We start from the raw sequence: 24,982 nt of genomic DNA on the forward strand, positions 1-24,982 counted from the left end.
GAGGTTCTCAGTGTCTTACCCTTCACCTTGCTTGCTGCAGGTATATTTGAATATCAAATACTAAAAGAGTAGATTGGAGAAGATCAGGAGATCAGGGAGATCAGAAACAAAAAAAACAATAACAATAAAAAATAACATCCAAAATTTATGTTCTAAATTAAGACTCAGGGGGATGCGGAGATAGAGTACCTGTATAATACACAATCTCTGTAAACATTGGCACTAGTCCACTATTCTAGAACTCACTCTTCTCTCCTTCTCCTCTTTTCTTCTTCTCTTTATCCAGACCCATATTCATTCCTTTTTTTTGTTTGGCTGGCTCTTTTTGAGGACATTGTCCTGTTCACTCCTTTATATTGCTTATAGTCACTCTTTTCCCACAGTCGAGATACTCCTGACTTTTTTTTCCGAATCGTGTGACCTTGAACTTAAATGACGAGCATCAATCTCGAGCGGCTATCGCCTCTTTAAACGTGTTGACCGGTCTCCACGTTCTAGACAAGTCGGGTCTATCCCTATAGACCAGACTACATCGACTATGCCTCATGCTCACCACGCCGGCATGGTGATGCGAAACCACTTTCGTCGGGATGTCATCCCCCCGAATCGGTTGCCATTTTTGGTCCCTACTACCTCCTCTATAGCTACCAAGCTTCCATCCCTCGTGGCAAGATCTGAAGCATCTACGACAATTACGGGAGAAAAGCCCACTAGCAATCTGACAACGACGGTTTTGCCCGTTGTGCTCGGTGCAGGTGTTCCTATTTTGTGTGCTATTATCCTCCTCATTGTGCTTCACCGAAGACATGTCAAGAAACTTATGCGGGAAGATGCGATGGATAAACATAAATCTCTCGATTTTGGAATGGATACAGTGGGGCCTGCGACCAAGAGAAAAGGCCCCCATGGAATGCCCCCGATGTCCGAACCCAACCATACTAAGGGATTGTCTCTTGACGTCGGTCCATATCTGTTGCCTCCGGGTCTGAAAGGTTCCCCGGAGTCTATTCGCTCCATGTCGATAGATGATGACAAGTACCGTCCGGCCACTGCATCCATTCGGTCGTACCCTAGGGGACAACGGGATGATGCGAGTTTCGTGGGTTCCCGATTCGGAGATGACGGCAGCTCGGGTCTTCTCCAGAATGCACAGAGGATGTCTCGTTCATCCCCGCCGTTATACTCCTCCCCTACCGAATCTCATGGACGCACCCCTCTGAACCAGCACAATGACTACCTTGGGCAAGTTCCCGGAGTGACACCTCCACCTGCTGCACAACAGCCCGGCATGGCTATTGGAAGTCCCAATGGCAACAGGGTTCTATCGCCTGAGCCATTGCCACATCTGGATTCCTCTTCGGGCTTAAACTTCGGATTGGATGATACATACGGCAACACACATAGCAACCAGCATGAAGAGCGCCTCAACTTCCCGTTACCCGAACCTTCGCAATCACGAGACTTGAACCATGGCCAGGCTCCTGCATCACACCTTCCTCGTATTTCCCTGCCGGCTAGCGATGTTACCAGTAGTGACTATGGGGATGACCGCAAGTCACAATCTACTCTCCCCGTGGTCAACGTCCATGGCGCAGAAAACGTACAACAACATAATGCCCCAAGCCACGATAACAAGCATCCAGAACTCCCAGAGGAACCTCACAATTTGGATGCGGCATATGATAACCGCCGCGATACCCGCCGGATGACTCTCGGATTGCGCCCGTTGCCCCCAGAGGACCCGGCTGACAACCCCGAACAGCGTGCTAATCGGATTCGCTCCTTTTACAAGGAGTACTTCGATGAGAGCAAGGGCGGCCAGGAGCCCACATACTACGAGGACTTCGGGCCCGAGTTCTATGAGAATGGTGGTAATTCTGCTGGTTTCATCTATGACCCAACTACCGGCGAGTATTATGATGCCACTCCTGGTGCTGCTCCATTCGCCGAGCCGGTCACCCGTCGTGCGATGACGCCGCCACCTCGAGCACCTCCACGCTTCCAGGGAGCCGCTCGCCATATGGCCACTAACTCTGCTGGTGGCATGCCTGGGCCACGCGCCTTCTCCTCTGCCTCCGGCCGCATGCCCGGGCCACGCGGTCCTAAGAAACCAATCCCACTCCCATCACCGCTACAAGTCCTCCCTACTCCTCATATGTTGACGGACGAATCCCTCATGAGCGCCATGGACTTTGCCCCGGCCAATGGATTCAAGGACCGTCGTGCGGGTCGCCCTGAGACACCCACCGGCGGCGTACGTCCCTACATGCCTGGTGTGCGCGCTCACACGCCACTGGCCTCTGCCTTTGACGAGCTCTCCGTGATGCCTAGCCCCCACGCTCTGCGCAAATCTGGCACATTCACCAACCTGGACTTTGTCCCTCCGCCCCGGTTCAGGAACGAGGGTGGTGCTGGCAGCGATGCGGGTAGTATCCGCAGTGCTCGAACGGTCGTCTCCGCTAATCACCAGAATAATATCCGCATGGGCAACTACCGTGTCAGTCGTCTGCCGGCCGACGCGGTCGGTACTAAAGACGACATGATGGCCAGTCTGCGCCCGAAGTGGGATATGAACAACGCATAAGGGGGCTTGCCGCCTTTCCAATGTCATGACTTTGTTGTTTTGGTACCTTGTATAAGAGCACGTGATGATCTGTTTTTTTTTTGGTTGTTTATCATCTGGGTCCCCCGGTGCTTGAGCTTTTGTGGGGGTTGATGGTCATCGCCCCCTTTATATTCGTTCTCCTTTATTTGTCTGGAAATCTGCTATCAATGGCGTATATAGATGATGGTTGGATTCTTTCCCGTGACCATTTTGAAATTCCATTTCTTCTGCCTGGTCTATGGGCTGTATATATTCGGATTATTGGTAGTGATTTAAGAGAACCTTGGAAATCTTGGAACATCTCTTAAGATTGGGAGTACGGAGTACACTCATACGGAGTAAACTCCGTAGATCCACAATTAAGCGTTCGACTGCGTACAACGGGAAGTTGGGAATTGGGGTGGGGGCATCGGACCGAGAGTCAGGGGCAAATATGAGAGATCATAACAATATGTGCTAACGGCCTAGACGCAGAAAACAAGATTATTATGCCGATCGTATTAATACAGAAACACCGTTGAAGAATCAGAGTCAGAATCGTGGCAACTGAGTACATGGATTCTTCCAACCTTGGAAGGTTAACAAGTCCATTGTAACCTTGGAATTCTGCCTCGGCGATTCCTTACTGGACCATGGGTACTTCGTACTCTCATCTTGGTTTTTTTTTTTTTCGGTACCAAATAAACAAATTGGTAAATATAGAATTTTTCACAATTCTCTTTTCGAGTAGTAGAGTATGTATCATAGTGATAGGATATCTCAAATGTTGATTAACCATTTACATATGGGTAGGGTAGATATATGGGTGGCCGGATTGAGGGATTACTAGAAACAGCATGTTACGGATGCAACTGCAACTCAAGCGTAGCATAAATTAGAACAACTTACTCCGTACTTAAGTGTGCTTATAAGCAGAAAACAGAGAAAACAGCCCTGGAGAAAGTAAAATAATAAGGTCTATTAATACAACTAGGAATGCGGATACGCCGCAATCGTAAGAAATCTCCACTTTCCCACTTCCATCTCTCTCTCACACAACACTTCTCTCATCTCATGGCTACCAGATTCGGCGAGAGATCGTGAGTATTCATCTCTCTTTTCATCCTTTTCCCTTTTTTTTTTTTTTTCTTCTTTTTCCCCCATCTTCTCTTCTATTTCACCTGAGATATCGCCCAATTTTCCCCCTGAGCACTATCATCTCTCCTTACGCGTTCAAACCGCAGTCTCTCGTTAAATCTATTAACTCGGATTCGACATTGTGTGACTCTTAGTCTGATTCAGCTCCGAAATTATTTCCGCATCCAGAATTATACCGACTATCTCAAAACTCGCCGAACGGTGTCGCGGTTCAGGATCACTTTTGATCCTGACAACCGCCAATCTCACCGGGGTTCACCTATCCGTGTCCAACATTGACCAACGTTGCTATTGAAGATGGCATCCAAAGCCGGTGCCGCCGCCGCCGCCGCCCTAGGCGGCTCTAGCGCTCCTGTTCCTGCGGATACTGCTGCACAGACTTCGACATCTGCTGGGACCGGAGCAACTGCTACCCAACCTACCACCGCTTCCACCGAAACAACCTCTTCGACTACGGCTGCTCCCACATCTACTACCACTGAACCGACTACCACCAGCAGCACTACGACCAGTACTAGTAGCACTCACACGACCGAGCCTACCACGTCGACCCCCGAGTCCACGTCCACTCCGACTACTTCCACTTCGTCCACCTCCACTTCTTCCACTTCTTCCACTACAACCGCCCCGTCCACCACCTCAACCCCCGAGACGACAGCTTTCCCCTCGACCTCCAGTGGTAGTCAGGGAACCACTGTGATTTTTGTCACGTCCACCCAGAGTGCCACTGATACCGGTGGCCCGTCTATCAGCGCAACCGATTCGGCCGCGCTTGCAACTTCCACCTCGGCGGCAGGCTCCTCTGGCGGTCTTTCTCCCAGCGGCACAATCGCCGTCGCAGTGGTTGTGCCGGTTGCTTCGGTGGCGTTGATTATCTTGGCGCTGCTCTTCTTCTGGCGTAAGCGCAAGGCGAACAAGGCGGCCGAGGAGGAGCGCCGCAAGGAAGTAGAGGAGTACGGATTCAACCCGAACAATGACCCAACTCTTCCCGGTATGGCAGGCGTCGTGATTCCTAAGGACGACGAATCCTCTGGCTACCGCGGCTGGGGAACCACCTCTGCCGGGCGCAAGGCGTCCACCAACCTCTCTAGTGGAATGGGTGGTCTGGCCATGTCGGAAGGAAGCAGCCCCGGTTATCACCATGGTGCAACACCCAGCGAAGGCACCGTTCAATACTCTGATGGCGCTCGGCCCGACTCTGGCGAGATTGTTGAACCCATCGGCGTGCTGGGTGCCGCCCCAGTGGCTGCGAACAACCGCAACGGGGATATCCACCGTGGCCCCTCCAATGCATCCTCCGCTTACTCGACAGCCAACCGGTCCGAAGCATCGGAGGAAAGTCACATGTCCGCTGCCCACCCCTCAGGTGGTTACTACGGTGAGAACCCGTACTATGGCGACATCAACACACACGGTGCATACGGTGGCGAGGACTACCAGCCTGTGATCCGCGATGTCCAGGCTCGCCGCAATACCCGTATCGAGAACCCCGGTGTCTATCCTCGACAGGGGAATGCCGGTATCGCGCAGAACTTCTAATGGCCCGACTTGACTCGGATTTCAATAATGTTTGATCTCCAAAAGCTCAGCATTCCCCTTTTGTTTTTAACCTTGCACAATACCACACACGCTCTTTCTATTTTAACCACCGCCGACTTCATTCGTTCTTTTCGGGTCTCTCATGTTCCAATTCCCGGCGCGATGGACCTTCACTTCGTCATGTCTCTATTGTCCTCTACACTTTATTTTCCTTTTTTTTTTTCTCTCTCTCCACCCCCTTAATCGGCCTGTCAGGCTTTGATTTGGTATGGTCATCTCTGTGTTTGATATATCCCGCGCATCTGATCTCAGCTGCATAGCTCGTTTTCGATTGTTTTTTTTTTTTACAGACCTCGTTTATGTTTGTTTTTGTTTGTGGAAGTGTTAAGGAGCTGCATGTACATTTCTGGGCATGGTGTTTTCCATGTGGACATACTCGAGATTTGCAATGATATGGGTGTGAATTTAACCCGTTGAATTCTTTGTTGGTATATTGAAATGGAAGTTTTGAATTCTACCAAGTATACGGAGTACATTGATAGTATGCGGGTAGAATCGAAGGTACATACATGTACGGAGTACGGAGTAGATGTTAGAAAGACGCGTAAATATACTTTTGCTAAATACTAATTGATACTAAAATATACTAAAATATCCTAAAAAACTTAATAAAACATACTAAATCGACAAAATCTACTAAATGTAGTAAAAGTAAAGGGTAAATACATTTCCGTGTCTACCAGTAAGTTAAAAACGTGCGTCCGCTGTTCACGGTGATTGGCGATAGATGATTCACACAGCTCTCCACCTTTAATCGCACCTCAGCTTTTCCCTTCCTCGGAACTATAGAGGTCACTTCTTCGAGTACCTGGTCCAATTTTTTGCCCCGCTATCTCTATCTCTATCACCGCTTCTACTTATCGAGTCCTCTATCCTTACATCCCTCTATCCCCTCTCTATTCCACCTCTATCCCATTCAACTCCAACTCTTAGGATATAATCTATGTCCCAACGCAACGTCACACATTTTACCTTGTGTCACTCCGTTTACTCTGTCCCACTATTCTTCCCCGTTGCGCATTAACGGCCCCTCTTGCCGTACTCTCGTCTCAAACGTGTCCTTGCCATCCCACCCTGTCTTGTTGTCTCCCATTGACACCCTTCCACCCTACCAACATTCAGCTCAACCCTCATTCTCCTCCTCAGCTTCGTCTTGCTGAGCTTGCGCTACTGTTGCGACCTCGATTTCCAGAGCTCGGGAGAGCTAAAGCTCTCTCCGAGACTGTGTAAACATGTATGTATTCCTTGCAGCTCTTACTGCCGATTGATACATTACTCGAGCTGTTACTGATATGTTTTAACCTGGTAGGAAGTTCGGTAAACAGATCCAGCGCAGGCAGCTAGATCTTCCTGAATATGCCGCCAGCTTTGTTAACTACAAGGCGCTGAAGAAGGTTGGTCTAACATGCGCGCTTTTGCGAGGAAATATGAACATGGCTGATTCCTTCACAGCTGATCAAGCAACTCAGCGCCACCCCGACTATCCCGGCACAGAGAACAGCCGAGGAAATTGCGAAAGCTAATGCGGACCCTCAAGGCGCCTTGCGCGCAAACAAGGAGGTGTTCTTCTTCCGTTTGGTAGGTTGTCACAATAATCTACTGTATATGGGAATGTGGATGTACTTACCGTGACGTATAGGAACGAGAGATTGAGAAGGTCAACACTTTCTACCTCCAGAAAGAATCAGAGGTAAGGCCGTTTATCCAATGCATATCGTAACCATACCCGAGACTTATCAAATTACTTTAGTTTTCTCTACGCCTAAGGACATTGGTCGACAAGAAGCGGGTAACTCAATCCCGCGCGACCTCGAATTCCAAAGCGCCGTCGAATTTTGCGGCTATGTTTGAAGGCTTCCAACAATTCGATGGCGACCTGAACAAACTGCAGCAATTTGTTGAGATCAATGAGACTGCCATGTCCAAAATCCTTAAGAAATGGGATAAAACCTCCAAATCTCGCATGAAAGAGCTATATCTGCATCGGGCTGTCGAAGTCCAACCATGCTTCAATCGCGAAGTTCTTCGAGACCTTGCAGATAGAGCTACCACCGCACGACTAGAATTGGAGGCCTGGGCCGAGGGCGAGAACATTCAATATGACGCTTCACGTCCACTGGAACGCGCCGCGCCCTTGGGGTCAGAAGAGGATGAAATGGACAACCAGATCTTGCAGTCAGCATCCACCGGCAATCTGCAAACCCTACGTGAATGGCTGGCGAGGCTGCAACAGTTGCCAGACGCCCGTGAGCGCGCCACCCGTACATTCCTGACCGCCATCAACGGGTTCTCGGATGATGTGCTTGCTCTGATATTGGAGAGTCAACTAATTGACATACACGCTGAGGACGATATCAACGAACGAAACTGTCTTCACGAAGCGGCCATCTCGGGCCGATTACTTGTATTCCACGCAGGTCTGAAGGCAGGCGTTGATTTCGCCCGTGCCGATGTCTATGGGCGAATTCCTCTCCACTACGCGTGCATGCACGGCCGCGTGGATATGGTGCGACATCTGCTCGCGGCGGGCCCCCACACCGTTGACATCATGGACCATGACAACTTTACCCCCCTAATTCACAGCATTGTAAAGGGCCAGCTAGCATGCGCCGAACAGGTTCTATGTAGCAATGCCCGCGTTGACCCGGAGCCCGAGTCCCCTCCTTTGAAAGGGATGGACAATCGTCCCTTGAAGGGCCCGGACCATATTCCTTTGAACCTTGCCTGTCAACACGGCTCTCTTCCCATCGCGAAGATGCTTCTCGAGCGAAACGCAAAGTTGCTGCCGGATGCAGAGGGCCTCTACCCACAGCATATGGTTGCACGTGCCTCGCAATCGCCAGAGTTACTATTGCTGCTGAAGGAGCACGGTGCCGATCTCGACCAGAAGGACAAGCTTTATCAATGGACTCCTCTTTTCCACGCAGCCAGCGAAGGCTGCGTCCCCTGCCTACGTACCCTCCTAGAGTGCGGGGTTGATTCCCAGGTCACAGATGAAAAGGGCCTCTCGTCTATGTACTATGCTGCCTGGGAAGGGCATCTGGAGTGCATGCTCCTCCTCTGGGCACAGCCTTCTGGCAGGAAGCCTGCACTGGGACCGCTTGACATTCTCAATGGCGTACGGATGCAAGAACCCGGCCCAATGGGCGACCGGATGTCCCTGGACACGAGCGTCTCTGAAATGGAAATGGCCGATGGCATCCCAGATCTCGAATTGCCTCCCCCCATTATCCCTCTCCGCCGCTATGGTCACAACTTCCTCGACAAGAAAGTATTCGTTCAGCTTCTGTTCGATCAAGGAAATGTCGGGTCTATCGCCTTTGATCAGGCAGGCCGCCATCCTGCTGCTCGCATGACCATCTCTTCCAAGCTGTCAGACCTCATTCCTCGCACTATCATGCTACCCATCCAAGACGAGACACGCACAATATCGTTCCATGTGGACAACCTGGACACCTTTGCTGTGGACTTTGAGATCTTCCCTACCTTTGGTTCCAAGGTTATTGCGAAGAGCGTGGCCCTGCCAGACATCTTCCGCGCCGAGTCGTCCAGCACTGGCTCAGGCTGCCTGCCTCTATTTGACCCTCGGCTCCGCTCAATCGGCCAGCTGCGCTTCAACTTCCAAGTCATCAAACCATATCATGGCGATCCTCTGGAGATCACACACTTTGCTACATATTGGAAGGCCACCAGTGCTCTAGACTCAGAGCACAATGGACTGGTGACTGGTTCCAGTTTGTCGGGAGATTATGTTCAGCTCTTTGTACAACTGACCCGGGACCATGTCGCAGTCCTTTATCCGCAATTTATGATCAACCACCACGGAATTGACATCCCAGTGTCTCATTTGACATATGCCCAATTCCAGGCCATTGGCGCAGCCCGCGAGCCCAATAGTTCGCAGATCCTCCAGTTCTTGGAAAAAGAAGCGGCGAATGATATGCCAGAGACTCACCGATTCCTGGCGAAGTCGTTCTTCTCGTTACGTGATGTCTTGGGCCACCTCCCCATTGACTTGAATGTCAATATCTCCCTCCTCTACCCATCGCCTGCGGAGGAGAAGAAGCTCGGCATGACTTCTTTGGCGGATGTCAATACCTTTGCCGATGTTATCCTGACCGATGTTTTCGACCACGCCCGCGAGGCTCGTGACCGGAACCCAGAGTTCATGCGTTCCGTGGTGTTCACCTCCTATAACCCGAACATTTGCAGTGCTCTCAACTGGAAGCAACCTAACTGTGAGTTCACTTGGAATACAGCCCAACTTTTGCTTGATACTAACTCCCTCTCTAGATCCTGTTCTTCTCTGCAACGATCTTGGTCAAATTCGGGACCTGGCTGCGAATGTCGACTCGATGCCCCATGTCAATAGCAGTGGCCGGGCCTCGATGTCGATCAAGGAGTCTGCTCGTATTGCCCAGAGCAATAACTTTATGGGCCTGATCTGCAGATCTAGCCTTTTGGTATGTGTGATCCTATTTCCGGTCTCTTTTTTCCCCTTTAGTTCACCTACTAACCACTTTGTAGAATGTCGTTCCCGCACTCGTCGAAACTATCAAGGAGCTTGGTCTTGTCCTTGTGGCCGACACCTCAGATGAATCCGGTCAGTCAGATCGATTTGAAGAGCTACCCGCCACCGATACAATGGGTGTTGCTGAATGGGCATACCGTATGCCTGAGGGTGTCAACGGTGTGATGAAAGCCAACGGCATTCTGAGATTTAACGATATGATCGACATGTGATCCGATTCACCCTCGATTTTCCTTTGGGAGCGCCCTTTACATACGTCGCAATTTAATTTTTTTCAACGAAGATTACGAGCCTTGGTAGTTACGCCATATTTGCTGTGTTTGCGTGTTCTCTGTTTGCTCCTTGCTAGTTATTTCAGACAGCAGAGAGACCCTGGCGTTCTCTTTCTTGATGTTGGTCATTTCCTATCTCATCTTGGGCGCTGGAGATAGAGCTGGGCTTGGGTCTGTTGTTTATATGTAGATCGTCAAAGTTGAGAGAAAGCAAAAGAAAATTAAAAACAAGTATTGTATTAGAGAGTTGAATGGCTAATAATGTACAATGGTCCAAATCCCGCTATGCTACATATATAATCACATCACCTTCAGGTACTCTTGGGCTTCCTCTTCCCAATATCCCACCCCCATCCACGTAGCGTCTTCACAACCTTCGGCGTCACGGCCGCTGTCAACGGCACTCGAATAAACACAAAGCTCTTATGGATGGCATAAGCGAAAACCAACTGCGTCCAGATACCTGCAAAAACCAATCAGAACCTCAACCGTCACAAAAAACAAACCAGAACTTACTAGCTTCTTCCTGATTCCGCTCCTCAGCTTGAGCAAGTTGTCCTTGCCCATCCTCCGACTCAGACTCCTTAGTCTGCGGCCACACACTCTTAAACTTATCCTTAACAAATCCAACAACAACATGTTCATAGTATCCAATGCGCTCAACACCAAGCAATCGTACAGCCGCAAAACAGAATGGGAAATCCAGCGCAGATAATCCAAGGTACACGCCCAGCGCAGCCCATCCATACTCCCGCGAGAGTTTCTTCAACCGCTGCGATAGCGACGCCTTCTCCTCAGCTCCAGCCGATCCCTTGCCACCACCAGCCGACCCGGAATTGAACCGGCGCTGTTTGAACTGGAACGAGTTCGGTCCCGGCCGGGTGTGCGTTGAGAAGCGCGCTGTCGCGAAGCTTCGTCGTGAGGCCTGTGCTCCCGAAGGGAAAGTTGTGCTGCGGCGCGGGAGGAATGGACGGGTAGAGGAGTGGAGGTATGAGGTCAAGCTTGGAGTCTTGAGTATATCGCTAGGGCGCGAGATCCATTTTGTGAGGAGGGTTGGGCGGAGGGACATGGTGGGTTGGAGTTGTTCTCCCCTTGTTGGAATGAGGGTGTTGTGTGATTCAATGAGGGATTGGTGTTGAGGACATGGAATTCGGTCGTTTTTTTTTGTTTTTCGGCGTTTTCGGCTTCCGGTCCGATCGGGCTGGCGTGTCTTTGCCGGAGTTAGGGATTAATGCGGGTTGTGTTGATGTTAATTTTGGAAGGGGTTGGTAGATGGTAGATGATAGATGAGTGATTAGATGATGTCTATAGCTTTCCCCTTATTATTTGTACAATAAGTCTTACAACATAGTTAAATATGTTAAACGCATGGAACATGACTGCGATGAATTTGTATACTTCGACCTGCATATGTGCTGACTAAGCTCCAACACCAAAAACTTCCCTTCTCAGCCAGCACTCCAATCTCCATCCCAATATCAACCCACCATGTCGCCGCGCTTAGGAGGGCTACTTCAGCTCTCACCCGTATGGGGTGCCCCATTGATCACTCCCCGGATCCCTGTGCGCTCATTCGGAATCCGATCCCTCAACCCGCCCAAACCCAGTCGATTCAATATCGGGCCCGGCCTGCCAGTCCTCGAGTCGACATCGACAGCAGCTCTCCGCCGCAAAGCCAATTCGCTCCCTCTCCGCACTGGTGCTATCGGTATCAAGAAGGGCATGACTGCTATCTACGATCCCGAGTCTGGAAAGCGCATCCCCTGCACTGTTCTCCAGCTGGATCGTGTTGAGGTTATCTCTCACAAGACCCGTGAGAGACACGGTTACTATGCTGTGCAGGTCGGTGCTGGCTGGAAACACCCGAGTAACGTGACCAAGTCGCTACTTGGACATTTCTCGGCTAATGGGCTCTCCCCTAAGCGCCATATCTTCGAGTTCCGTGTTAAGGACGAGACCGGCCTGATGCCTGTTGGCCAGAGTATTGAGGCAGGCTGGTTCCAGGAGGGCCAGTTTGTTGATGCTCGCTCCAATACTAAGGGTAAAGGTTTTGCTGGTGTCATGAAGAGACACGGTTTCCATGGTCAGGATCGGAGTCACGGTGTTAGTTTGACGCATCGTTCGATGGGTTCATCTGGTCCCGGTCAGGGTGGTGGTTCTCGTGTCTATCCCGGAAAGAAGATGGCTGGAAACATGGGCAATAATCAGAATACTGTTCAGAACTTGAAGATTCTCAAGGTGGATTCTGAGAACGGTATTGTGGTTGTCAGTGGTATGTGATTCTCGAGCTGCTCTGAGTCCCGGATTCTCTTTTGCTAATGTATCTTCTTTTGCTTCAGGTGCCGTCAGTGGTCCCAAGGGCTGCGTTGTGAGAATTCAGGACGCCATCAAGAAGCCATGGCCCGAAGTGCCACAGGCAAAGTCGGCTGAAGCTGCTACTGCTTGATTGGAGATTTCTTTTTATTAGTTCTGACCATGTACTATTACACCATACGCGCGATATTGTTTGACTTGAGCGGCGTTTGTATATGATACAAAAAATGATATCCTTCTTCCTTTTTTCTCTCTAGCCATTGAGAAAACAAACCAATGGCCTCGCCAAGGTGATAACGCAACAAATGGACCCAATATAGAATGTCACCAAACGCCCGAGCCAATGCACTACTGTATCTGTACACTTCTCTCCCGAATATTCAGTTCTTCCGGAAGGGATCGCTATCACCGTCGAGCAATTGGACCACCTTTCCATCCTCAGTCTCCAGACTCCATACCTCAGTACGGAACTATAAAGAAAACAAAAATTAGCGAACGGAACACGACATAAACCAAATAGACCAAAAACTCACATAGCTCATACGATCCGGCCGAATGCTGCGGAACCTCATCTTGCCCTGGGCCTTTGTCCCCTTAACCCAGAACGAGATATCAATGCGACCATGCAATTGATTCATCTCACCACTGATCCACGGAATCTGCTGCGCAAAGTAGATTTCATCGCCGAGGATCTCACGAGCCTGCGGCGACGTCCGCAACGCATACAGCGTGCTGTTCACGATACTCGACGACGACTTCTGGTAATTGAAGAGTCCAAGCATGCCTGCACCCGTCGCCAAAGCGAAAATAGGGAATGTGAGAAGCCACTTTCGGCCTGGCTTGGGGTTCGGTAGCTCTCGGTCCGCACGTCGTTCTAGCAGTGGACCTGCGTTCGGGCCGGGGGCTGGCATCATTGTCCGTCGGCTGATTGTGTTGGGCCGTGTGGGTTTCCGGGCGAGCGCGGCGCGCCGCGTAAATACACGGAAGAAGGACATAGCTGTGTTTTGGGGGGGTGTTTATTTGGTGTTTTGCGGGCTGGTGGTTGGATTTGGGGGGGAGTTGCGGAAGAAAAGAGTGCCAAACAAGACAAACAGCTTTAACCTTTCGACGTCACTGCAACCGCCAACGGCTGGGGATACGTCTTTGTTTTTTGTTTTGAATTTCAAGAAATGGCTGCAGTGAGATTACGAAAGGCGTTTCGATACCCTGAGGAATCAGAGGGTGAGCGAGAGGAGTTGGATGAAGAAGAACAAGAACGGGTCATCGAGGAATTGCAGAGACAGAATGATGCCCGCAATGCCCAGTACAGTGTACATATCTTTCTTTTCTTTTATATAAGAGAATCTATGCTAAATATGTTCCCAGATGATTTTTACGACACTTCCACTGTTGGCTGCTACGATATTTGTGCCTTCGGTGCTGTCAGCCTCCAGTCAGGCTGAACGATTGTTTTCGCTCCTAGGCCTTGTCTCGTTGTTGACAACGGCTTACATTATGAAATGCTCTCCTCTACAGCCCGATCACAAGGGGAAGAAACCCATGACCTCCCACACGGAACGTATGGCTCAAGTTCATGCGGCTTTAGTACCTGGCACCAGTGCAGTTTGCCTGTTGCTGGCTTTGGTCTGTCTTTCTACAGGATCATCTTATGGGATCAGACCAGTGCTATACTTGATTCCTGGAAGTAGGTCTCTTCCTTCTCGGCTGAATGATATAATTCTAACTATGTATAGTCATGCTTGCAGTGATTCTGCTTGCTCAAAAGGTCATGCTCTCTGTTGACCTTGCATCCCTCAAGGATCTCCAGTACGAGTACAAAGGTGCCTAACCAGTATTAATTCACGAATTCAACTTGATTTCAACTTGAATACATATGTCCATCATTAAAGTACAGCCAGATTTTTGTTAAACCATGGTGTCGCAGAAGAGATAAACCCTTCGGGGAATCACAAATCACACATCCTTCCTAACTTCTGAATCAAAAGCCCATTTGCAAAATTCCAGTGGTCATCTAATCGTGGGAACACATTTATCGAGAAACTTACGATGGTTTCTTCTCTTTTTTCAAGTGATCCCTGTCGTATCCTCAAAGCAAGCAAAGTCAAGGAGCCGATTCAAGTGCTTGGGCTCGCAACAGAGCCCTGGACCACCAACGATGGATCAACGGGGATACCCCCATCATTCTCATCAAAGACCAGTAAGGTTTCATCGTTTCCATTCTCATTCTGTACTGGCTGGTCGAATGGGCTGGACTCGAAGCTGAAGCCCTGGTTTTCAAGGGTCTTCTGTCGCTCTATTTCGGCTTCCTCGGCTTCCTTCTGGCGTTTTTGAATGCGTCCATGAACATCATCACCAAATTTCTTCAACCACCATAGATTCGATTTCCGGAAATCTACCAAGGTCTCGATGCTGCGGGGATCGGCAACCTTACTAGTGTCGTGACCCAGAATAGTACAATTAGGTTCGTATGGCTTCATAGATGGGTCGCGCTGGCAAGCACCACAACTGCATTCCTTACGGCATTTTGGACAGAGCCAGTGATATTTTTCCATCGCCTCCTGTGGGGAAATCTCAAATGCGCGGAACAAACTGCCATAACAATAACGCTGGTCACAGTTTGAGCATTTTGCAAGCTTCCAGTCGACTTCAAAATGAAGACAAACGTGGCAGCGGTGGACGTTATTTGCTTTGGCCAAAGTTTGCTGCCGCAATTTGCGGCGCTTTTTAGACCGACTCTTCCCTTCGGATTCGCTACCAGCATCTTCGATCGCATCGTCTACCACGGGTTTGGGATTCTTTGGGTCATTCCAGGGGCGGCGCACCAGTTGCTCTTGGCATATCTCCGCTACAGACTTCTTGCCCACCTGACCGCGGGCGACAATGAAAGTAGGGAACTGAACCCTCAGATCCTTATCGTTCTCATTAGAGGAAATGATCAGCCGTCGCCATGTCTCGTACCGTTCTGTTAAATGCTTCCATGGAAACTGTTCCATCCATTTGAGGTTGGAAACACAGCCACAGCTTCTACCCATAACGTAGCAATCCATGCATACATCATAAGGGTCCTCTTCGTCACCAAGGGAATTTACACAGCCAGGGCACGTAAGAAACCTGTTGAAGATGTTACACCGACAAAATGAGCAGGTGACGTTGCTTTGGAACTCAACATACTCAACGTTCTTCTCTGGCTTTTTTTGGGAGAAGGACTCAGACAACAAAATGTCCTTGTACAGGTTGAATAACCGTTTGAAATCAACCCACATTTGTTCGACAATAGGATGGTCGACTGACTTTGCTTGCCGCAACAATTTTGAATACCGATCAAGAGTATAGTAAACAATGGCTTTGTTCTTGTACTGCTCGTCACGGCAGACCATTCGCGCATGCGGCAAGGCTTCATGTAGAGCCAGCTCGAGCGTGTCCACGGTAGTGCGATTCCATGCAACTTTCATCGTCCGAGTGCCGCGGTTCCAAACCTGGTGTGCAGCAAGAGGGGGTACAAGAATAAGGTCACCAGGTTTCTGCTCAACTACCCACGTCTTGAATGGTGCAATCTCCCATGCATGCAAGGGAGCAAAGAAATCCTCAATGTCAATATCATGTCCCAAAACAGACATCCAGTATTCAGACACAATCCGCCGATCTTTGGTCTCTGTCATGAGCCAGATTGACGAACCTGGTTCTGTTGGATTGCCATTTTCTGGACTCCCGTCGGATGCATCAACCATTATGTTATGACCGAGACTGGCGCACATTTCTTGGTGTGCTGGCGTGTAAGTGCCCTCATGGCCGATATAGCACATCAGGTTCTCCGCCCGCATGCTTGGAGGTAGACTGCTCATCAAATCGCCCGCTGGTGCGATGAATTCGCCTTCTGTGGACTTGGGAATGTCAGACAGGTTCGTGTTTTGCGAGGCAGGTCCTTCAAAATACTTGGGTACTTCGTTCAGGTAGAACAGTGAAGGGGGTAACAGGTTTTCAAGATAAGCGCGCCACTCGGGAGGGCAGTCGATATCCTTGAGGTAGAGTCGTTGGAGATCTTTATTTGTGTAGTTGTGCACAGTAACCTGCCGAGTGAGCAGTGGCAGGCTTTCCAGGTAGTGGCCCATAGTGAAATTTTGTGTCCTCTTTCTCCCTATATCTCGAACTTCCTCAACTATTAGGAACAGTTAGTATCACCCAAAGAAAGATTAGATGATTCAATAACGCGAGCTCACCTTTCTTTGCATATTTTTCTCGGAGCCATTTCTCCGAGAAAAGACCATTATCAAGACGTTTCTGAAATCCTCTGATGACCAATGGTCTCCCGCTCAGGGCAACTTGATACAAGACTAGCTTCTCAAAGTCTTCAAGGGGAAAGTCGTCAATTGAATCGCATGTGATTTCCATCGCAAACTCAAAATTAGGAGTGGATTCCACAACCTGGTGAATATCAAGGAGAGGCGAGAGTGGCTCGAAAGCCAGGCGAGTTCGATGCGCCGGCATGGCGAGCGCAAAGCCCCAGAGGGGGCAAGATATCAATTGATGTTTAGTTGATTGTATCCGGTGACAAGATCGCAGGAGTGAAGTTCATGGCCTGAGGCAGACGGTTGGTAGTCGGAGCCAAGGCTGAGGTTGTCTGTGACCCAGAATTGCCGACTAGCTGGGTGGATTGTACTGTTCTTTGCTGTTTCTATTGCGCGAGCGTGATGGTTGGGAGGTAATCGAGCGGAGTGGGAAGGAGCAGAGGAGTGGGTTACACAATCGATGGAATCGGGAATTAGAAATGTCAGATTAAGCTTGGAAGAGTTGAGAGGTAATAAATGAGATTGAGGGATGTGAAAGAAAGTGATACTCATTCCTTCAATTTTGGAGATCATCAACTGGGGAACGCGGGATGCCGCGTTTTACGGCCTCAGGCAACAATATACACGTGAACCATCTTATTTCATCCTTTTACTTAAATTTACAACTAGAATATAGGGACCTGTGAAAACGACGCCGAAAATGACAGCATCTGGCGCCAGAAACAGCCTCCTTTCCACCCGTAACTTTGGACAGCGAGCCGCCGCTTGAACGCCCGCTCTAATGCGGACAGACTTAGGTTTGCCACCGAACTAAAGCATTATTAGACTCATACGAAAATTGTGGTCCCGGGATGGGTACGGTTACTCCTAGGAAGGGGTTTGAAGCTCTCAGGATCGCGGGTTAGCTTCCTAGGAGTGTAAAATCTGTCTCTGGGAACATAAACACCCATCCTAGGAGGTATATTAATCCTAGAACACTAGGTCATGTTCCTAGAAACACTTCCGTCGATCCTAGGAACAGAATTCCTTCGAAATATGGATGAAGAAACTTTTGGGCTGCTTCATGAACGGTCCCCAATAAACATTTGAAGGTTCAAGGTTTCCATGTCTCCTTTTCTTGCGGTCCCCTAAGCCCCATTTTGACACAAATAACTGCTACGAGGTACAGAACAGTCGGGATATGCTGCCTATTCAGAGCAATCCTAATTTGAGCTTCACTTTCCCACCTAACCCATCTCTAAAGCACGTTGGAATATTAATTTATGTTGGGGAAAGAGCCAGAGCAATAACGTCACTCAGCCTTATTAGCGGTGATCAGTGGGACCCAGTAGAGATTCGGGACTCCTAATCCACAATAGACCAATGTACCCTCAAGAATGCAAGGGCTTTGATATTGAACAACGCGACTGTGCAGATTACCTTGTCAGCCAGTCCTATATAGACTACTCTGGTGGAGAGCACATCGCCGCTAACGCAGGCCCACTCGAACACTACTATTTCGGAAAACAACTAGTTCCAACCGGTTCCGAGAAGCTGAACGTTGAAGTTGGCATATCAAAAGATGTTATGAGATAATCTACTTTGCAGGGTAGAAAGGCCTGTTGGTCAGGTAAGAAAGCGACGCGCACACTTCAGTGTCAATCGACAAGACTGTTTCTTGTATATACGAATAGAGGCTTATTGTAATTTTAATATCATATAGCTATATCATCATTTGTCAATTTGTCTCTCTCAAGACAGCAGAAATAGAAAAGTCGGACGGGACTGCTATTTATGTGATCAGTCCTTATGGCATAAATCGCCTGAATTTTATCAAGTCTATTAAGAAGAATCTGGATTCTGAAGCACACCGCCAATTTGACACGTGGCGACTGCGCAGACATCCAAGAGCTCTGACCTAGTAGCGTTTTCGCCCAGCTAAAGCCCGTAGCTTCTTTATTATTGAGAAAAGCCTCTGTTGGTTCAAGTATTGCGTACTGAGCAGCTTGTGTGGCGCTTAGCTGGAAGATTTGATAGGCTATACCCCTCATTTGTGTGACAATCACACATGAGAAACGATAAGTAGGTCGCTCTGTAGACCATATTTCCTCTGCGAGGTGGGGCTATTTGGCTTCACAATAGCAGTCTCTCGAAACCAGGGGGTAAGTGCCACAAAAGCAGAAGTGAGAATTTGCATATCAACAAATATTAGAGGCTGGAGGGCCTGGCCATTAGCGGTATTGATTGGCGTTGCGCCTTGCATGGCTGGACCGTGGAGTACCATATCGAACTGAAGCGCCAGGAGATCGGACATGAAGACAGTAAGCACGTTGCTTCCAGTATCATTGCAGACTAAGAAAGGCCGTGTCAAGTGTTCGTTACCGCCATACTGGGGAGGTAGCCTAATCTGGGCATGTAGCTGGTTTGTGTTAGTTAATAACCTCAAGTCATCATTGATATAGCTTAGATTGTGATATACCTGGTGCATATGGAAGGTGTTCGAATAAGGAAAAGTTTCCGATCTCGACTGGACCATTTGCTGCGGTTAATAGTCATAAAAATACGACATATGATTAGCCTGAGACTATTGATAATACCATATAGGATTATATGATATTTGCCTGTAGTTCTTGTTGCTGGATCATTTGCTGATATTCTAACGTCTAAAGATATCATTAATATGAACCAGTAAAATGGATAGCTAATGGGTTGATGGATATTGAAATATACCTCACACCATCTCATCGCGTTATTGGGTACCGAGTCATCTTCCCATGGGTTCCTCTCGACTCGTCGTCCCTCAACAAGGTAGATCGGGGGATCACCTCGTTGGCGTGGTCCAAGCTCGCCATTCTCATATAGGCGAATGAGAGCTTCAACATTCACTCGCTGGGCTTTGCCAAAATCAGTCTGCAGAAAAGCTTTGAGTTGCTCTACTCGCTCCGCGGGGTGGAGGATGTAGGGTATCGGACACGCAGGACTGAACTGAGGATGTGGACCTGACATATTGAAAAGCGTTTGGTGGGAGTGGTTAGTGAAAGGTGAAAAATGTGGGACTGAGGAAAAGTGGTGGGGCTAGCTTAGCCTAGTCTGGGTTAGCATGTCACCTGTTGCAGCATGTGAGCTAAGCCGTACAGTGGCACCGCAAAAGTCTGTGACCACCCTTATTCACCGCTATTTTCTGCCATGATTCTGCCGCACCAAAATACTCCATATGGGCCCTAATTATACAGATGGGAATTTTTGTAAGGGGCCGGTTAATAGCTATCGACGACCTCATGGTGCGTTTCCTCGGCACTGTTGTACCTTTATAATATTCAGTTGTATAATTAGTAATCTCAATATATTGTAACGCGACTTCATAGATCTGATGTCCCAAATAGGCTTAGGGGGAAACAAGCCGCTTTTTCCTGCATGACGATGTAAGTTCCGTCTCAGATCTTCAGATGGCCAGACCTTCAAGGCTTTTGGGAGGAATATGAATATTGCCAATTTCCAATCACCTTGACCCATGTTCGGTTTCTAGATATACCCTCACCATGCTTTCCACCAGCTCCCGTCTGTTCCGCGCTCGACTATCCCCATACAGGAAGGCCAACTTCACTGGTCTGTACAATGGGCGCCTTTCTACACTCACTCACAATGCCTATTCCTCAACGCAATTGAAAGGCAGCCGATCTCTTGCTGGCACCTCGTATGCCTTGCGAACAACTCAAACCCAAGTCCGGCACAGCTCGCAGTTGCAATCGCCCGCAATACAACCAATCGAGACGGATAGTGCAGATAAGAACCCAGCCACTCACTACACCCCACCAAAGACAGGCTTGATCGCGTCCCTGCCGAGTTCATGGATACCGTATGCGGAATTGGTGCGGCTAGACAAGCCCACAGGCACATACTACCTATTCTTCCCAACTCTCTTCTCTACTCTCCTCGCTGCGCCAATGGTCGGTGCCGCACCGCTCCATGTGCTGGGCACAGCAGCGCTCTTCTTTTCCGGTGCGCTTATCATGCGCGGCGCAGGTTGCGCGATCAATGACCTATGGGATCGAAATCTGGACCCTCACGTTGAGCGCACCAAGTTCCGACCCATTGCCAGAGGTGCACTCTCGCCGAAAAAGGCGGTACTCTTTACGGGTTCACAATTGGTGGCTGGACTGAGTGTGCTTCTTTCGTTCCCTACTCAGTGTCTTTGGTATGGGATTCCTAGTATGCCTATCGTGGTGGCTTACCCGCTTGCTAAGCGCGTGACCAATTACCCGCAAGCTGTCTTGGGTCTTGCCTTTTCATGGGGAGCAATTATGGGATTCCCAGCGTTGGGTGTGGATCTGCTTTCAAATCATGACGCCTTGGTGGCTGCAGGTGCCCTTTATTCCAGCTGTATTGCTTGGACAGTTCTGTACGATATGATTTATGCACACATGGACATTAAAGACGATGTCAAGGCCGGGATCAAGTCAATTGCTCTCCGCCATGAGCACAATACTAAGGCTATCCTGAGTGGTCTGGCAGTGACTCAGGTCTCGCTCCTCGCGGCCGCAGGAGTTGCTGCCGGTTGCGGACCTGTTTTCTTCGTTGGAAGCTGCGGTAGTGCTGCTTTGTCGCTTGGTCTCATGATTCGGAAGGTTCAGTTGAAGAGTGTTCAGAACTGCTGGTGGTGGTTCAAAAACGGATGTCTGCTGACTGGTGGTGGGATCTCCTTGGGCTTGCTCGCCGAGTATGCGACGCAGTACCTTGGTTTGTACAATACGACGGAGCCGGAGCGTGTGGCCGAGTTGACACAATAAATATGTAACAATATAAATAGGCGTTGAAGGATTGGTTCTTATTTTTTTTTCACGGCTTCTGCGCCGATCCCGCCACGTGGTTTTGGACGACAGTGACAATATCTCTCCAGTCCATCATATATCCGGTGTCGACATCTCCATGGGCTAGGCTCTTCTCTATGGGAGGCAGCACAGTCACCCAGCCATTTGGGTTTAATTCACTCCATCCCCAGTCATCACGTAGGACTTTAAGCTGCTTCTCGGTCACTGGATGTCTATACATACAGGTGTCCATATCCAATGCTGCAAATACCATCGGTTTCTGAGCCTTGAATCCCATATCCACTACTCCAGTGGTATCCCAGGCCCTGATGACCGAGAGAAGCAGGTTATCAGCGATCCCATTGGCCATTTTCGCCATAGTATTTGCAGACATTGGAGCAACTAGTAGAATATGCGCCCCTATTATTTATTATTATGTCAGTTGGTTCATTGTATCATGTATCATATATCTACATAGTCACTGACATTTGCGTAGCTCAATATGCAGTACTGGTCCCCCACGCGTCCACGACGGAGACCATTCATCTACATCCCGGTAGATAGCGTCCACGCCATCTATTTGAAGCAGAGTGTCAAAAACAGGCTGCTTCGAGCTCTGCCCGCTAAGAAACTTCTCCGCTGGTTCAGGTTCAGTGACTAGGATGCGGACTGAGATGTTTTTATTACGACATAGCGCCTCTGCAATGTTGGGCAGCTTAATCGTAGCTGCTGCTAGTAGGACATGAACCTTCTTGTCATTTGTATACTGCTGTGCAGTAAAGGGCGTAGATATTGAATCCATTACCTTAGATAAAAAGGCTTAGAAGTCAAAAGACAAAGAAAGATGAGTGGTTGATAGAGCCCTAGAGAGCTTAGATGTGTGGGGAACGTCGGACCAACCGCTGATTAAATAATACTAAACCTCCCAAGACTTTCCCCGAGGCAACTTTACTTCTGTAAATTACCATCACTTTCAAAATCATGTTTTCCAGAGCAGTTGCATCGGTACGTATAGAATATTCTCAAGATTTCCCTAGCTAATATGAATTCCGCAGGCTTTCCGCCCGGTCTCACGGCCAACCTTTTTGCGCCCCGTCCGCTCGGCCATCCAGTTCCCCTCGGGCCCTGCTATTCCTTCTGTCCTCCATGCACGCCTTCTGTCCAACGAAACCCGGACGGCGATTGATAAGGCGGTCTCTTCCGCCCCCGTCGTTCTGTTCATGAAGGGTACGCCCGAGACTCCGCAATGCGGTTTCTCCCGTGCCACCATTCAAATCCTAGGCCTGCAGGGTGTCGATCCCAAGAAGTTTGTTGCTTTCAACGTGCTGGAGGATGCGGAGCTGCGTTCAGGTATGATGGGATTATCTTGGATGGTCTTCCTACCGGATTTGGATTGCTAATTGTGCTGCGTTTTTAGGTGTCAAGGAATACTCTGAGTGGCCCACTATTCCCCAACTATACCTCGACAAGGAGTTCATTGGCGGTTGTGATATCTTGATGTCTATGCACCAAAATGGTGAGCTTGCAAAGCTTCTGGAGACCAAGGGTGTTCTGGTTGCGGCGGATGAATAAATAGTAGCCGAGCCTGAGTGGAAGATATCAGCCTATCAATTTGATAGATGGCTGTCTCTGTAAAATTATTTGTCTCTAATGTATTCTGGTCCTAATATCCTGCTGGTCAGATAGTTGTTTTCTCGATTTGACAAATGGAAGGTAATCTCCAATCTATCTGCTCTAGTAGACCAAATTGTCACAAGTCGCCATGCAAACGAATGAGGTAGACACTTGTTCAAGAAGACACTTGTTCAAGAAGAAACCCCAGTTGATGAGGTTTAACATCATATGTACAGTTGATCTTCATTACATAATTAGTATTTCTTGGGCACAAAACTCGACAGCCTACTGAGCTGCTTGAGCTGCCTCTTTTGCCTTCACCAGATCTTCAGCAATGGCCTTGTCCAGCTTGGCACGTTGCCTAGCTTCATAAGCTTCACGGCTTTTCAGGATCCGACCAACAATTTCGCCAGCGTTCACGTGTTGGAAGGCATGCTGCTCGGCTTCCCGGAAGATTCCCATCTTCTTGGGAGCAGTGTATGGATCATATGTTAGCGGGATGAAGGTTGTGGGTCCATGGTAGACAGCATCGGGAGTGCCCCATGGGATTGCCTTCAAGTATGGTTCGCTGGGGGTAAATGGCGCAGAGAATATAACAGCGTTGATGTACTTGAGCCAAGGGTTAGCAAATTAAACAGAGGAAAGCAAACCAGGGAGAACTTACGCGGCATTGAAGAACACAGAGACCACGTTCGAAAATGTTCATGATTGGGTAGTTCAAGCCTTTCCAATGGTTGATCACGTCGTCATCATGGATACCTGCGACAATATAGGCTGGTGCATAGTCCTCTCCGAAGTCTTTCAGCCTCTTTTCAACTTGGTCTGGCTCATACCAGCCACGTTTCCGGCCCTCGGACTCCTCAAGCTCTGTGACTTTGCGCAGGAATGCGATGTGACCGGAGGAAAAGAGGTCGAACCCTCCGTCAACGTAAACAACCTTTTGCCCGGGTTTGGGTCCCTTTCCATCGACCAACGTCTCGAACAGGCCAGCCTCCTCAGCGACGTGATCCATCTTTGCGGCGCCCGAGCCGGTCCATGTCCACACCTGAGGCCCAGGCTGAAGACCAGTCTCATCCGTCGCATAATCCTTAATTCTCTGCAAAAGATCTGTAGCAGAAGCCTTGCGCTCCTCCGGGCTTCCATACCCTTCCAGTCCAGCGAGTGTACCCTTCACAGATTTGACAAAGTGGTTCCTGGTGCACAACAGCATGCGGCCAACAAGATCGGTTGTCGATATGCCTGGCGTACGTTTGACAACGCGGAAGCGCCCAGCAGCTTTGACGAAACGGTAACAGTCGTTTCCATCACTGTCGGAAGTGATGTCGTCTCCGTGGACAACATATTTGCATCCATAGTGGGATACCCAGGGTAGGTAGGTCACGTAGGGGGCATAGGGAACACTCTGAGTGGCCCATCGACAGGCGTCAACGGCTGCGACACTAGATCACAGCAACATTAGAGTCAGACCCAAATAGCTAGACCAATATGCCATCAAACCAACCGTTCTTCCAGTGACATCACCGTCGGACCCTTGTTCTCGAGAATAGCTTGATCGGAGTGTATCCCCACGTAAAGGGCCTTTCCTAGCTGACGGGCTTGTAGCATAGCACCCGCATGACCTGTAGAACAACCCATCAGTTAGTTCACAGCAATTGACTATGTGCTAATTGTAAACTTACCGTGGTGGCTGAAGTCGAAGCAACCATCAACCCAAAGTCGGTCCTCCGATATTGGTACATCCTCCTGGGGATCAGCAGGCCATTGTCCAGGCAGAGGAACCTGTTCCTCGAGAGGTGTTGAGTCCATTTTTCACAGCAACAAAATTCAGAATTGTTACA

The 24,982-nt window shown here is 49.2% G+C and overlaps 13 protein-coding genes across 13 annotated transcripts; 7 read left to right on the forward strand and 6 right to left on the reverse strand.

Moving 5' to 3' along the window:
- Positions 1-538: 538 nt before the first annotated feature.
- PGRI_086050 (uncharacterized protein) lies at positions 539-2,584 on the forward strand (the record flags this gene model as incomplete). The annotated part of the gene is made up of 1 exon (XM_040796319.1): positions 539-2,584. One exon carries the CDS (start codon positions 539-541, stop codon positions 2,582-2,584), a length of 2,046 nt encoding a protein of 681 aa, XP_040650857.1.
- A 1,455-nt stretch (positions 2,585-4,039) lies between these two features.
- Positions 4,040-5,281, forward strand: PGRI_086060 (uncharacterized protein; the record flags this gene model as incomplete). Its single annotated transcript, XM_040796320.1, has 1 exon — positions 4,040-5,281. The coding sequence occupies one exon, from the start codon at positions 4,040-4,042 to the stop codon at positions 5,279-5,281; it is 1,242 nt and encodes a 413-aa protein (XP_040650858.1).
- A 1,292-nt stretch (positions 5,282-6,573) lies between these two features.
- Positions 6,574-10,084, forward strand: phoC (uncharacterized protein; the record flags this gene model as incomplete). The annotated part of the gene is made up of 7 exons (XM_040796321.1): positions 6,574-6,579; positions 6,655-6,735; positions 6,794-6,919; positions 6,981-7,031; positions 7,092-9,579; positions 9,635-9,804; positions 9,869-10,084. 7 exons carry the CDS (start codon positions 6,574-6,576, stop codon positions 10,082-10,084), a joined length of 3,138 nt encoding a protein of 1,045 aa, XP_040650859.1.
- A 371-nt stretch (positions 10,085-10,455) lies between these two features.
- On the reverse strand, positions 10,456-11,213 carry PGRI_086080 (FAM210 family protein; the record flags this gene model as incomplete). The annotated part of the gene is made up of 2 exons (XM_040796322.1): positions 10,456-10,607; positions 10,661-11,213. The coding sequence occupies 2 exons, from the start codon at positions 11,211-11,213 to the stop codon at positions 10,456-10,458; spliced, it is 705 nt and encodes a 234-aa protein (XP_040650860.1).
- Positions 11,214-11,632: 419 nt separating this feature from the next.
- PGRI_086090 (mitochondrial 54S ribosomal protein uL3m) lies at positions 11,633-12,590 on the forward strand (the record flags this gene model as incomplete). The annotated part of the gene is made up of 2 exons (XM_040796323.1): positions 11,633-12,416; positions 12,484-12,590. The coding sequence occupies 2 exons, from the start codon at positions 11,633-11,635 to the stop codon at positions 12,588-12,590; spliced, it is 891 nt and encodes a 296-aa protein (XP_040650861.1).
- A 247-nt stretch (positions 12,591-12,837) lies between these two features.
- PGRI_086100 (cytochrome c oxidase assembly factor 1 family protein) lies at positions 12,838-13,452 on the reverse strand (the record flags this gene model as incomplete). Its single annotated transcript, XM_040796324.1, has 2 exons — positions 12,838-12,927; positions 12,991-13,452. 2 exons carry the CDS (start codon positions 13,450-13,452, stop codon positions 12,838-12,840), a joined length of 552 nt encoding a protein of 183 aa, XP_040650862.1.
- Positions 13,453-13,626: 174 nt separating this feature from the next.
- Positions 13,627-14,285, forward strand: PGRI_086110 (uncharacterized protein; the record flags this gene model as incomplete). The annotated part of the gene is made up of 3 exons (XM_040796325.1): positions 13,627-13,767; positions 13,823-14,015; positions 14,191-14,285. The coding sequence occupies 3 exons, from the start codon at positions 13,627-13,629 to the stop codon at positions 14,283-14,285; spliced, it is 429 nt and encodes a 142-aa protein (XP_040650863.1).
- A 286-nt stretch (positions 14,286-14,571) lies between these two features.
- On the reverse strand, positions 14,572-16,942 carry PGRI_086120 (putative JmjC domain protein; the record flags this gene model as incomplete). The annotated part of the gene is made up of 3 exons (XM_040796326.1): positions 14,572-15,568; positions 15,629-16,613; positions 16,675-16,942. 3 exons carry the CDS (start codon positions 16,940-16,942, stop codon positions 14,572-14,574), a joined length of 2,250 nt encoding a protein of 749 aa, XP_040650864.1.
- Positions 16,943-18,784: 1,842 nt separating this feature from the next.
- Positions 18,785-19,728, reverse strand: PGRI_086130 (uncharacterized protein; the record flags this gene model as incomplete). The annotated part of the gene is made up of 2 exons (XM_040796327.1): positions 18,785-19,141; positions 19,483-19,728. 2 exons carry the CDS (start codon positions 19,726-19,728, stop codon positions 18,785-18,787), a joined length of 603 nt encoding a protein of 200 aa, XP_040650865.1.
- Positions 19,729-20,261: 533 nt separating this feature from the next.
- PGRI_086140 (putative para-hydroxybenzoate-polyprenyltransferase Coq2) lies at positions 20,262-21,509 on the forward strand (the record flags this gene model as incomplete). Its single annotated transcript, XM_040796328.1, has 1 exon — positions 20,262-21,509. The coding sequence occupies one exon, from the start codon at positions 20,262-20,264 to the stop codon at positions 21,507-21,509; it is 1,248 nt and encodes a 415-aa protein (XP_040650866.1).
- Positions 21,510-21,558: 49 nt separating this feature from the next.
- On the reverse strand, positions 21,559-22,332 carry PGRI_086150 (putative flavoprotein; the record flags this gene model as incomplete). Its single annotated transcript, XM_040796329.1, has 2 exons — positions 21,559-21,950; positions 22,017-22,332. The coding sequence occupies 2 exons, from the start codon at positions 22,330-22,332 to the stop codon at positions 21,559-21,561; spliced, it is 708 nt and encodes a 235-aa protein (XP_040650867.1).
- A 179-nt stretch (positions 22,333-22,511) lies between these two features.
- PGRI_086160 (monothiol glutaredoxin GRX5) lies at positions 22,512-23,102 on the forward strand (the record flags this gene model as incomplete). The annotated part of the gene is made up of 3 exons (XM_040796330.1): positions 22,512-22,535; positions 22,586-22,880; positions 22,948-23,102. 3 exons carry the CDS (start codon positions 22,512-22,514, stop codon positions 23,100-23,102), a joined length of 474 nt encoding a protein of 157 aa, XP_040650868.1.
- Positions 23,103-23,429: 327 nt separating this feature from the next.
- On the reverse strand, positions 23,430-24,950 carry PGRI_086170 (ethanolamine-phosphate cytidylyltransferase; the record flags this gene model as incomplete). The annotated part of the gene is made up of 4 exons (XM_040796331.1): positions 23,430-23,753; positions 23,809-24,583; positions 24,646-24,763; positions 24,824-24,950. 4 exons carry the CDS (start codon positions 24,948-24,950, stop codon positions 23,430-23,432), a joined length of 1,344 nt encoding a protein of 447 aa, XP_040650869.1.
- Positions 24,951-24,982: the final 32 nt, after the last annotated feature.

Source organism: Penicillium griseofulvum, assembly GCF_001561935.1.
Source record: "Penicillium griseofulvum strain PG3 chromosome Unknown contig_11, whole genome shotgun sequence".
NCBI classification, from domain to species: domain Eukaryota; kingdom Fungi; phylum Ascomycota; class Eurotiomycetes; order Eurotiales; family Aspergillaceae; genus Penicillium; species Penicillium griseofulvum.